Here is a 13,026-nt window from a genome sequence, read left to right on the forward strand (position 1 = left end):
CTTGAGCGCGCAGAAGCCTCGGCCGACGCCGGCCACTGGCCGCTTGCAACCTCTCGCATGCTCTACGACTTCACGACCGAGTCGTGCGCGACCTGGCGAGGCGAAAGTTCGAGCAGCAGACAGGCAAGTCGAGTTCACCATGTGGGCCTCTCGCATTCGCTGCTCGTTGTTAGATGTTAGCGCGACCGCGGGCGCGGCGTTGTTTGTTTCATAACATCACATCAAACAAAGGCAACAAAGTCCTACATATACGTACGCGCCGGCGAGCCACGTACGCGCAAGCTATAGCTAGAGGCACAGCTGACGCTCCACGCCGTGTAGGGCTAGCACGCACGTACTACCGAGTCGCGAGGGCCCACGTCCGTATAAGCCCGAGGCCGTTATACGAGGCCGTTATGCATGGGTGTAACCCTCACGCCTTCTGCTTGGGCGCTGTGACGGGGAGGAGCTCGGACCAGACCCAGCCTCCGCCGAACGCCGGCCAGAAGAAGACCAGCCAGAGCGTCTGCCAGATGCAGTGTGGGTGGAAGAACGGCGTGATCCAGAAGCGGAGCATCTGGGCCATAAACGCGCGCACCCACCCATAAAGATTGGCGGTCGCTCTCGTCGTTGCGCCACGTCCACGCCGCAGCCGAGGAAGACGATGGACATCGAGAAGAGCTCGCCGCTCCAGCCCGAACGGGTGCCGTACATCTGGGCCTCCTTTTCGGAGAGGTAGTCGGGCGGGATGGGCAGCCCGAGCGGAAGCCACGGGTGGAGTCGGGAGGAGGAGAGGTTCGAAAACACGGCCATCGAGGTGAAGGAGAGGGTCAACGTTATGGCGCCTATGTGGAAGAAGTGCGCACCTCTCCGAATCCGAGAGTGTATAGACGACTGTGCAGCGGCGATTGCGAGGCGGGAGCGAGCTGGGTCTGCACCGTAGAAGTTCATCCACGCAACGCCGCCGGGAAGCGCGACCATGTCACCGTAGCTGATGGCAGAAGAAGAAAGCGCGATGCCCACGCTCCAGCAAAGAAAGAGCTCCCGCCAGGCGGCACTCACTGATGAGGTGGCAGAGTTCAGAGAGTTTTGGTTAGCCGTGTACGCGCCGTACTCTACACCCTGGCAGCTCAGAGAACCCTGCACAAGCCGCATGGCGGGGACGACTCCTCTTTTAACTATCGAAACGATTCACCCCCCCTGTATTCTCAAAAGAAACGCCGCACAACTTCAACAGCTTGTCATATGTCAACACCCTGCCACCGCAGACTCACAGGCGCCCCTCCTCGAGCCGCTTCCAGTGGCGCCTCCATGCCACCGGCTACCGCCCGACACCATCGCCGCGCCCCCGCGGCTCTGCCCTCCCGATATCGTTATTTGATACAGCTGTAGCTTAGATGCGCGGTGGTTATTTGATTCAAAGGTGAGTCAGATCATAGGGCGGGTCCAATTACAGTAATGCTCTCCATCCTCTTGCTGGCCTCTGGCATGCACGCGCCTTGTGTCGTGCACCGTGTGCGGCCACTGGCCATGGTCGAGGAGGATCTGATGCGCGGGCCGCCCAAGGAGGAGGAGGATCACCTCTATGGTGCAGGAGGTCTTGACGCAGCCGTCCAGTCCATCCTCAGAGGAGCGCCCACCTCGCTGCAGGAGACCTCCCGAAAGCGAGGTGGCGGCGAGTCGATGCCCAATGTAAGCGATGACCGACATGCCAACGTGTGGCGTGCGGTACGGGAGCAGGCAGACGCGGCAGCCGCTGCATCGCCAGACCTGCTGAGACCAGCGTAACTGTGCACTTGGAGCACTTGGAGTGCAGTCGGCAGCCTCACATCCAGGGCCGGGGAGCTAAGAAGCGCACCCAGCGGGCCGGATGATCGGGATCGGGTTGCGGGCAAGAGAGCCCTAGCCCCGGGGGTGCGCGTTCGCAGGGAAAGGGCCGTAAAATAAACACGGGTCTCCGAGGGTTAGTTCCGTGTACCGGGTTTCCCCTTAACTGCAGAACGCCCCCTCTACTCGGAGCTAACGGACACACAACACTGTACTCCACGTACGTACACGGATACGCCTCATGTGCGCTCGCCCGACTCCGGTCCCAGAGTCCCTTCCTTCGCCTGTCGGGGCGAGCCCTCGGCTCGTCCCGGTCCCTTGCTCGCCTTCCGGGCGTTACCAGACTGCCTCTGCAGTCGTTTCTGATGCCTCTTCCTCTGCTGTGGCCTCGACTCCGCTTCGCCTTCAACTGGTGCCGCAGCCTCCGAGAGCGACGACGGCCCGGCCGGGGTCTCCCCGGGCGAGGACGGCGGCATTGGGTCGTGTCGCCTCCCCTCCCAGGGGGGACTGTGCTTGGATTACTTTTCTTTTTTTCATTAGTGGTAAGGAACATGGACGACGAGGCAGATCAACCGGCCGCCGCGTGCTGCTCGTGGCCGTGGTGTATTCGCGCACAAGGCGCAAAGGCCAGCAAGGCAACCGCACTAGCGCAGCAACGGTGGCTGGCTGGCGATGCCGACTGGAAAAATGCCGAGGAGTCGTCCACCTTTGCGCGGAACTGCGACCTCAGTCAGACACACCTGGTCAAGGCGGCCGATGCAAAGTGGACCTCCTCCTCCCACTGCTTTCAGTGCGCTCTCAACACCGTGCATGAGTGCGACGATTTTGGCGACGACATACACACCTTCCCAGACATTCGCAGGAAGTGGCTGTCTGCTCAAGTGAGCGGGAGCGTGCACTACCCGCGCGTCCGCTACATTGTGGACTATCCGCCAAACACGCCGCGGCTGCCCCGGCGGCGAGGAGCACGTCGTCTTTACCGGCCGCTTCGCGGACACAAACTTTGCGCAGGCCTCCGCCGCCGTGCCGCCACCGCCTCGACCGCCATCCTCAGCCGGCGCCCACCCCGCCGCAGGTAGAGGCACCCGCGCTGGTGCGCTACCCCATCGGCACGCACCACGCGGCGATGACTCAGCCCTTCGAAGGGCGCACCGAGATCCTCATTGGTGGGGCTTGATGCAAGCCACCTCCGCCACCGAGTCTGCGCAGCACGTGGCGCTCTGCCCACGCCTCCTCGTTCCACGGCAGCGCGAGGCCAGCTGGATCGACGGGCCACGGCGTGGGTGGGCCATCAGCAAGGACGGGCTCGAGACGCGGATCGAGCGCTGGGCACCACACGCGGAGAAGGCGCGCCTCCCAACGCCGAAGGCAGGGTGCGATCTAGCCGGTCAACACCTGCCTGTGTGTCCAGGCGCTTTTGTTCCGGAGACCTATCAAGGAGATCTACCTGCTGCGCGGGTCGCTTTCGGCGGCGGTGCGCGGGGGTGCGCCTCCGCGCGCAGTGAGAGGCGCGGGCCGGTTTTGTTCTCCGCGGGGTCGCGCGGGGTCGGGGCGCGGGGTCGGGGCGCGGGGTCGGGGCGCGGGGTCGGGGCGCGGGGTCGGACGAAGCGCGCGGCTTCGCGGTTGTTGACGGCGCTGTCTCCGAGGGACGGGTTGTTCTTGACGTGCACATCCCGCGCCTTGACGAGCTCCTGGTGCGCGAACCAGTCCTTGTGACTCTTGATGGCAGCGAGCGCCCGCGGCCGCGGGTACGTGGATTTGCAAGTGCCATTGAGAATCGCGTCGGTAGCTGGAAGGGACTCGGGCTCGGGGAGCGGGACGCTCTTGGGGTAAAACTCAGTTAGGTAGCCGCCGCGGACGGTGTAGTACTTGTTTTTGTCGCGGGCGGTGCGCTTCTCGCACACCTCCTTCCAGTCCGAGAGGGCGGACTTGTAGGTGGCGATAGCTGCGGCGATGGTTGGGTACTTGGACGCACCTCCCTCGTCGAGGGCGAAGTCGGGGTTGTGGGCGACGAGGGTGCGCCAGTTCTTGAGGAGCGACATGGAGAAGATCGCTGTCGGCTCGCGTGAAGGCGGTGTCGATGTTGCACCCGCCCATCTCTGTCGGCAGCTGCGCCTGGAGCCACGCGAGGTCGCGGAGCGCCTGGGGCGAGGCGTCGGCGCGAGCAATGCTCTCAAAGGACTTGCGGATGCGGTTGTGCGCAAACTCGAGAGCCTCGCACGCGACATTGGGCGGCGTGATGCCGGCAATGTACTTGGTCTTTGCACAGGCAATCCGTTGGACGAGGTTGAGGCGGAGTTGCGAGGTGTTCGTGACGCAGTCAGTGTCGACGATCGTGTCGATGACGTCGAGCGGCGCGAGCTTCTTCCTGAGGTGCGCGGTGAGCTCCTTTTTGCAGGCTTCAGGGTCGCCAAAGAAGGTGCCGACGGCCTTGAAGCAGTCCACTCGCCCCGTGAGTTTGCCCTCCTTGTCGCGGTGCGCGGGCGAGCCCCGGAGCCAGCCCGGCGCGCACGAGAGGTCGCCCTCGGGCGAGTAGATGAGCGACTTGCTGACGCCGTCGAAGACGCTCGCTCCCTGCTTCTGCGCCTCGAGGAGGCCCTTTGATCCGGAGTAGGCGGCGACGGCGCGCGAGGGCTTGTTGTCTTTCGATCGCTCCGCGTCGAGTAGGGATGTACGTCGTGTGCGTGTCTGGTGTCCATTATACATAGCTCCGAGTAGCGAGTAGAGGGGGCACTCCGCAGCTAGGGGAAACCCAAAGCGCAGACCAACCCTCGGAGAACCGTGTTTACCGGGTAAATTTATTTTTAGTAAAATTCTTTTTAGAGGACTGTCGCCCCCAGCGGCCGCCAAAAAGGTGGCTGTGACGACGTCGGTACCGTGATGGACGCGAAGACTCCCGAAGGGCGCGATCGGCGTCAGCACGCAGCCCGCCAGGCGAAGAGGCGTGAGCACCGCGGCCGCCTCGCGGCAGAACTGGAGTCGACTGCGCGCCGTGTTCGCCGCCGCTCCAAGACTGCATCGCGCGCCCCGCAGGCTGCTCCGCCTCGCGCCTTCGCGCTCCTCGCGTGTCTCTTCGGCGACGGCTGCTTCCTTGCCAAGTACGTCCTCGGTGCCGTCGAGATCGCCGCCGCGCTCAAGCCGCCGTGGTCTCTCTGGATCGCAATCGACGACGCGGCCAATCGCATCTGGGGTGAGGCGCTTCGCCGCCTGCCGAACGTGCACCTCGTGCGCATCGCACCGCCGAGTGTGGAGGGGTGTGGGACCGGCGACGAGGCGCAGCAGCCACGGCAGCGCCCAAAGCGGACCGCAGCGACGGCCACCGCCGCCATCAATGGCGCTGCCGCAGCGCTTCGCGAGTCGGCTCTCACCGCGACCAACAACGTGCCGCACCTGCTAGCGCGCTACGTGCTGCTCGACGACCCGCGCCTCGCAGCCGCCGTGGTCGTCGACCTCGACGTCCACGCGGTCGAGGCGGTGAGTGGGCACATGGCGCTCGTGCGCCACGCGTCGGAGTTGCTCGACGATCGCCTAAAGACGCGGCGGATCTGGGCCGCGACGGACCTGCTGCGAGACGAGGGCGGCAACTCGCAGCAGCGCCTGGAGCGCACGAGCGGAGGCGTCGGGCGGTACAACGCCGGTGCCATCTTCATGGCCAATGCGCTCGACGGCGCCGTCGAGGCGAAGATCGCACCAGGGATCGAAGCATGGGTGGCGAGCCACGCCGAGGCCCTGGGTCACGGGTGCGACGAGCGGTGGCTCGAAGATGCAGAGCACGCGCCGCTTGTGCCTGCTCTCACCGACGGCCGCGCGGTCTCCGTGTACGTCGACGGGCTGCGCCATGGCGGCGAGAGCACTCTGCCGCGGACACACGCGACCGGCCGCCAGCGGTACTGGTGCCTCGGCGAGAGCAGCCTGGGGCTGCGCGGAAGCGGCTTCGACGCGTCCGCTGCGGCGGCGGCCATCTGGCGACTGACGGCCGCCGCCCTGGATGCACCGGCACGCGCCGCCCACGACGAGCTGACAGGCCCGAGCACGAGGGAGCTCACCTTACCGTGGCTGCCTGCACACACATCGGGGGTGACGCGCGGCAGCTGACCGTGGCGCCGCCGCGCCGAGACGCTCCGCGTCAAGCTCTGGCCACATCAAGATGTGCGCCAGCGCTGGCGCGCGGGGCGCTGCGGGAGCCACGCTCGTGCGCACACATGTGTCGCTGGCGCTCTCCCTGCTGCGTGCCCCCGCTGCAGCTGCTTCCTGCGGTAAAGCCGTAGAGCGACGGAGATTCGCGTGACTCACAGGGGTCGACGTGCGGGGTCGACGTGCGGGGTCGACGTGCGGGGTCGACGTGCGGGGTCGACGTGCGGGGTCGACGTGCGGGGTCGACGTGCGGGGTCGACGTGCGGGGTCGACGTGCGGGGTCGACGTGCGGGGTCGACGTGCGGGGTCGACGTGCGGGGTCGACGTGCGGGGTCGACGTGCGGGGTCGACGTGCGGGGTCGACGTGCGGGGTCGACGTGCGGGGTCGACGTGCGGGGTCGACGTGCGGGTTCGTTCGACGTGCGGGTTCGACGTGCGGGTTCGTTCGACGTGCGGGTTCGAAGTGCGGGTTCGACGTGCGGGGTCGACGTGCGGGGTCGACGTGCGGGGTCGACGTGCGGGGGCGACGTGCGGGGTCGACGTGCGGGTTCGTTCGACGTGCGGGTTCGACGTGCGGGTTCGTTCGACGTGCGGGTTCGAAGTGCGGGTTCGACGTGCGGGTTCGGGTTCGACGTGCGTGCGTGTCCGTCGGTGCGTGCGTGTCCGTCAGTGCGTGCGTGTGTCCGTCGGTGCGTGTCCGTCGGCGCCTGGGCCAGTGCAGCAGCAAACTACAGCAGACGGTCACCGTGGTCATGTCCATTTCAAAAAAAAGGAGCGGGTCATCCCCTGCAGAGCTCACCTGCAACTCCTCCGAGTGTTTTTCACGGCGTCCAAACAAGAGCCAGGATATCGCCGAAGGCACGAGTGAGGGCACGCTTGTCCGAACAAGAGCGGCGGCAGGCACATCGAACGCAACGTGGACTGCACCGCCGGCTTCTCAGCGGGCGCCTCAGCGGCCCCACCCCCGCCGCCGCACGTACCGTCCGCCGCGACGGACGCGGCATGCGGTGAAAATCGAGCCCGCGTCGCTGCGCCAGGTGGCAACCAGCCGCGCTGCATGCGTCCTCCCCGCCCGCTGCCGCGGCACGCGCGGGCCAGCGGACGTGGCACCGTGCTCTCGCGGCGCCTTCTCCTCCACGGTCTCTCCTGCTTCAATAGGGTTGTCGGCGCCACCCGATTCAGCTCGAGCATTCAAATCAATGGCAACCACCTCTGACACTTCTGTGCGGATCCTCGAGGCTCGAACCCACCACGGCGCGTCAGCGGAGGCGCTCCCAAGGCCCGGTTTCTGAAGCGCAATCTTGATCTGGCCGAGAATGATCCAAATCTCGAGGAAGTCGGCCCTCTCAATGCACTGCTCCAGCGCTCGTATGAGCAGCTCCTCCGCCTCGGCACACCCGCAGCACGAGGAGAGGAAGACGGGCGGCATCGCGATCCCGAATTGGGATTCGGGCGCGAGTAGAAGCTCCTGCCACTCGCTGCGCAGCTCCAAGCCCTCAACTCCTGCCTCGCGCTGCCTCCGCAGCGTGAGGTACGCGTCGTGCTCGTGCTCCCGCTTGACCGTTTGGTGTGCCTCGACGCGGCCGGGTAGCAGCAGCTCGCGTGGCATCTGCAGGCGGTGTCCGCGCGCGTGCGAAGGGCAGCGTGCGGCGGCCTCACTGCGCATCAACCGTCGCACCATGCTGTCAGATTGCCACTCTCTCGACCGAGGTGGGGCTCAAGCCGCTTGAGAGCGTACTCATAGCTGAAACCCCAATTTTGTGTCGCCCGAAGATGGACGGCCGCATGTATTCTGTCTTTTAGGTTCGTACTGGGAGAGAGAAGAGAGAGAGGTTGTGTGCTCTAGGCCCCTAAGGGCCCTACGCGCGGCGTGAGAGCTCGGAAGCGAGCTTTGAGAATTTTCAATGTACGTACTTTTAGCTTACTGGGAGAAAAGAGAGAGGGGGTTGTGTTCTCTAGGTACTGCTACCTACTGGGAGAAAAGAGAGAGGGGATTGTGTACGTACTTTTATCTTACTGTGAGAAAACTTTTAGCTTACTGGGAGAAGAGGGAGAGGGGGTCGTGTTCTCTAGGCCCCTAAGGGCCCTACGCGCTGCGTGAGAGCTCGGAAGTAAGCTAAAAGTACGTACAAACAAGCAGAGAGCTTACTAAAAGTACGTACAAGCAGAGAGAGAGCCCTCTCCCTTTTCTCCCAGTACGTACAACAAAACTCCCTCTCACGACACAGGGCACGGGACTGGCGCACTGGCACTAACACGGATACGCTACGGGAGCCGCGACTCTTGCGAGGGCGGCGAGGCACTTAGCTCCGTGCACTCGCCCGCCCCCGCCACAGGCAAGCTCATTCACAATCTGGTCTGCGAGAAAAGGGAGAGGGGGTTGTGTACTCTCTCAGTGTACGAACGTTTAGAGGGAATACGACGAGAGACATCGCGCAGAGAGATAAAGAGGTGTGGGGCGGGGGAAAGTTTCTGAACGGCCGCGCACGCACAGCGTGCCGGCTTACTAAGGAGGTCCCTCGCCCCGGAGTGGCCAGCTGACGGTCAGAGTTCGTGATTGAATTGTAACAATGATTGTAATCACGATCGATGCGAGGACGCAAGTCCACCAAACTCGGCCATTCCAACGGCCAGACCGCTCGCTTAAGGCTGATTGGCTAGACGAGCGGTCTACCTCCAACGGGGCTGACTGGCACGAAGAGGAGAGGTCATCCGGATGTGGCGGGACGCCGCCGGGCACCTGGTTGCTCTCCTCCGCCAGACAGCCCCTCCCGACGGGGACGCCACAACCCTCGCCCAGGGATCTACAATGCTGTCTTAAGGTCCGACCTGTGGGCTCTGCCTGCGCTCGGCACCGGGCACCGCCTCGGTATACAAAATGCGCCTGCGGGCGGACCCTTACAGATCACAGATCACAGATCACTCAGCGGGCAGCACTGCTCACGGAAGAGCTCTCGCCAGACAAGCCACACGTCTCCATTATGCGCTTTGTACTCGGGTCTCGGGTAGCGCCCCCCCCCCCCCCCCCCCCGAGGCCGGTTACTGATGGTAATTTGATAGACTTCACCCACACACAAGCCAGGTGGTGGGGCAAGCTAGGGAGGGACAAGGCACAAACGCGCAATACGGTGTGTGTGTGTGTGTGTGTGTGTGTGTGTGTGTGTGTGTGTGTGTGTGTGTGTGTGTGTGTGAAGTGTGTGTGTGTGTGAAGTGTGTGTGTGAGTGTGTGTGTGTGTGTGTGTGTGTGTGTGTGTGTGTGTGTGTGTGTGTGTGTGTGCTGGGGGGGGTCACGTCACAATCCTCGTCTGTTCTCCCGCCGGGTTGCGTAGTGCTGCACAACAGCTCGCAGTCGGTCAGCCCCGAGCAAAGAGCTGCGCCGCCGCTGCGATAGGGGTCCCTAATCGACTTCTTGGAAGTGACTGATGTGCACTAGTGGGTGTGGGACCGCTGCGGGCTGAGCTGTCGACCCGTAGGCAATAAAAGGGCCATGGTGCACCATGGGGAGATTGTGGTGCAGCGTGAAGTCGAGGCTGTCAAGGTGTGGCTCCAGACTGACGCGACGCAGATTGACGCGGCGCCTCCTGACAAGGGCACCGCGCCATGCCGCCTGAAGATCCACCACCACGGTGGGGAAGTTGGCTGCCAGGCTGCGTGCGTCCTGGGACAGCACACACGACTTGCTGACGCTGGCAATCGCGACGAGGTTGACAATTGATCGGAAACGCTCGCATATCTCGTGCATGACGTCATCTGGGAGGTTCTCGAACATCGTCATCAGCAGCCGCGCTCGAGCGTGGTGACAGCAGCGGCGCGCGTGTTGTTCACCCGAGTCGTGGGCGGCTAGCCGTCCGCCTTCGCAACCTTATTACTAACTAGTGTGGACCGCGGACCTGCGGCGAGTTGCCTTTTCTCTGGCGGTTGTGTTTTCTTCAAGTAAGCAGGTAACTCACTGATCCTCCACCGGATCCGACTTTCGACAGTGCTGGCAAACCGCATCGCGCAGCCGCACGGAGTCCCCGACAACCACGCACAGCCTCACGCTCACTGTGGTTGAGACTTTCATGCACATGCGCACTCGCAGGTCAGGGTCTCTGGCCACATGCGAAAGGAAAGGCTCATCAGAACGGATTCGTTTGCACGCCGTGCAGAAGCTGGTGAGGTATGGCATGCCAAGATAATCTCCATCGTGATTCCTATCCAACGTGCCATCTCCAGCGAGTGGGGGGCGAGTAGGAGGGCGAGTAGGAGGCCAGTAGGAGGGCGAGTAGGAGGCGAGTAGGAGGGCGAGTAGGAGGCGAGTAGGAGGCCAGTAGGAGGGCGAGTAGGAGGCGGGTAGGAGGCGAGTAGGAGGGCGAGTAGGAGGGCGAGTAGGAGGCCAGTAGGAGGCCAGTAGGGGGCGAGTAGGAGGCGAGTAGGGGGCGAGTAGGAGGGCGAGTAGGAGGCGGGTAGGAGGCGAGTAGGAGGGCGAGTAGGAGGGCGAGTAGGAGGGCGAGTAGGAGGCCAGTAGGAGGCCAGTAGGGGGCGAGTAGGAGGCGGGTAGGAGGCGAGTAGGAGGGCGAGTAGGAGGGCGAGTAGGAGGGCGAGTAGGGGGCGAGTAGGAGGGCGGGTAGGAGGCGAGTAGGAGGCGAGTAGGAGGCGAGTAGGAGGGCGAGTAGGGTAGGAGGGCGAGTAGGAGAGCGAGTAGGAGGGGCGGACCGCGTCTGAGCCGTCAAAGTCGTCCTTGCCACCGTCCGCCTTGCGGCCTTTGCCCGGCGCGAGGAGCAGTATGCAGGCGCACACGGGCAGGTTGAGCGACTGGCCCTCGGGAAGGCCAAAGGAGTAGAGCGTGCTGTCGTAGTTGTACTCCTTCTTCGCAAGCAGCGGCAGCGCGAGCCATGACGTCGGGAGGTAGCAGCTGGAGCAGTGCTCGAGGGGCTCTGACATCGGCGCGAGGAGGCTCGGAAATTTCTTGTTCTTCGGGTTCTGTGGCGACGCGCAGAACATCAACAACTGCTCGCAACACATGCGTGTCGCGCACTAAAACCTCCTTGGGAATGCTCTTGGGATTTGGCACGTGGGTGCTGGGGGGGGCGACAGGGAGGATGTGGCCCTGAGTTATGTGTACGCCAACTAACTCTGGGTGTGTGGCAGCCAGCTGTGGCTGTGTGTCTTGTGAGCCTGTTTGTGTCTGTGTGTCGCTCGTGAGAGAGAGAGAGAGAATTCTTGATACGAAACCACGACGACACACACCAGTCGACTCGCATCGGTTGCCTCCATGAACGGCGGAGCTATTCTCGCGCCCACACCACACCTGGCTCCAACGTGGACACGCCCATAGCTGGGGACACTACTAGGTCACGCATGGCATCACAGAAGTTTTATCTCTGGGCCCCGAAAGGCATCTCTAGCAGTGTCGTTACACTCTCTCTCTCTCTCTCTCTCTCTCTCTCTGTCGCTCGTGCGTGCCGTCATCATCTGTCGAGCGTCCACCCATACCGCGTTGGTGTCCAGTCCGAGCCTGACTGTTCTTCACCTTTCTTGAGCACTTGAAATTCGGTACGGCAAATGTTCGTCAAAGGGAAGAAAAGAAACACATCACGCCGCCGTCGCACCGACAAGCACCGAGGCGAGGCGACCACATGTCCTGGCTGCTGATCGCGATCTCCGCCGCGTTTATCGCTGGTCCGTGCTCAGCGCGTCACTGGCACCCGCCTGGTGCTCTGAATCCGCGTCCGCGCCTGGCGGTCGCCTGTGCCACAGACTCGAAGGGCCTCGGCGTCGCTGACGTGGCCGCTGCGGACGCTGCTGCGGATGGTGGTGTCGCCGCCACAGCAGCCGCAGGCTGGCGCGGCCCACTGCATGCTGCTGGCGTCCTATGGCGCTTCTCGAGGCCGCACACCCTCATCGGCTCCGCCCTGTGCATCCCCGCACTCTCTCTGTACGCCGCGCCGCCCGGCGCCGCCATCTCGAGTGCAGTGTTCGTGCCGCTGGTGCTGTACGCGATGGTGCCCTCCCTGCTCGTCAACGTGTACATCACCGGGCTCAACCAGCTCTTCGACATCCCCATCGACCGCGTCAACAAGCCCACCCTGCCCCTCGCCTCCGGCGAGATGTCGCCGGCCGTTGGCGCAGCCACGGTGCTGCTCTGCCTCGCCGGCGGCCTCGCCCTCGGCTGGGCCTTCCCGCCGCTGTGCAGCCCGGCGCTGCGCGCGACGCTGTGCGGCTCGGCCCTCCTCGGCACCGCCTACTCCTGCCCGCCAGTCCGCCTCAAGCGCTCTCCCCTCCTTGCCTCGCTCTGCATCATGTCGGTGCGCGGCGCACTCATCAACTGGGGCTTCTTCGCGCACGCGGCGGAGGCGTACGGCGCGTCGGTGTCGACGGCGGCGCTGCAGGCCTGGCGCTGCGCCGGCCCGGTCGCCTTCTTCACACTGTTCGGTGCGCTCACACCCACACAGACGTGGGCACAGACGGATATACACACAACACACGCACGCAAAATGGCACACGCAAACACTCGCCTCCGACTCGACGTGGCGCGCAGGCACCGTCATCGCCCTCGTCAAAGACGTGCCAGACGTGCCCGGCGACGCGCGGTACGGCATCCGATCCTTCTCTGTCCGCGTCGGCCAGGCGCGGGTCCTCTCGCCGCACCTCGCCGCACCTCGCCGCATCTCTCACGGCTTCTTCCTCGGCCAGGCGCGGGTCCTCTCGCTCGCGACCGCTCTGCTCGGCGCTACGCTCGCGGCGGCGGCTGCCGCACTCGGCGTCGCCTCCGCCTCGGCGGCGGGGGGGGGAGCGTGGCTCGCGAGTGCGCGCCGCGCAGCCGTCGCCGTCGCGGCGGTGTGCGCGGCGCGGGCCGTGGCGCGCGAGTCCGCTGCGGTGGAGCCGACCGACGGGCCGTCGGTGTACGCCTTCTACATGAGGCTGTGGAAGCTGTTCTACGCCTCGTACGCCTGCCTGCCCTTTGCGCGATAGAGGGCGCTCGTTGGGGGGGAGGCGTTCGAGCTCGCGCCGCCCCCCTCTCCTTCCCTTCCACGCGCTTATGTCCACGACCTCCAGCGGGGGAGGGATACGTCGACACATCTCAACAGCTACGTACGAGTAGCT

General features: G+C 64.4%; 2 protein-coding genes across 2 annotated transcripts; both read left to right on the top strand.

The window, feature by feature from the left end:
* Nucleotides 1-9,049: 9,049 nt before the first annotated feature.
* EMIHUDRAFT_370381 (hypothetical protein) lies at nucleotides 9,050-9,797 on the top strand (the record flags this gene model as incomplete). Its single annotated transcript, XM_005768807.1, has 1 exon — nucleotides 9,050-9,797. A coding segment is annotated over exon 1 (168 nt), but the record flags the coding sequence as incomplete, so codon positions are not given.
* A 1,992-nt stretch (nucleotides 9,798-11,789) lies between these two features.
* On the top strand, nucleotides 11,790-12,558 carry EMIHUDRAFT_56139 (hypothetical protein; the record flags this gene model as incomplete). Its single annotated transcript, XM_005768808.1, has 2 exons — nucleotides 11,790-12,354; nucleotides 12,461-12,558. Coding segments are annotated over 2 exons (663 nt in total), but the record flags the coding sequence as incomplete, so codon positions are not given.
* Between the last annotated feature and the right edge of the window lie 468 nt (nucleotides 12,559-13,026).

The sequence above is a fragment of the Emiliania huxleyi genome (genome assembly GCF_000372725.1).
Source record: "Emiliania huxleyi CCMP1516 unplaced genomic scaffold EMIHUscaffold_448, whole genome shotgun sequence".
NCBI classification, from domain to species: domain Eukaryota; phylum Haptophyta; order Isochrysidales; family Noelaerhabdaceae; genus Emiliania; species Emiliania huxleyi.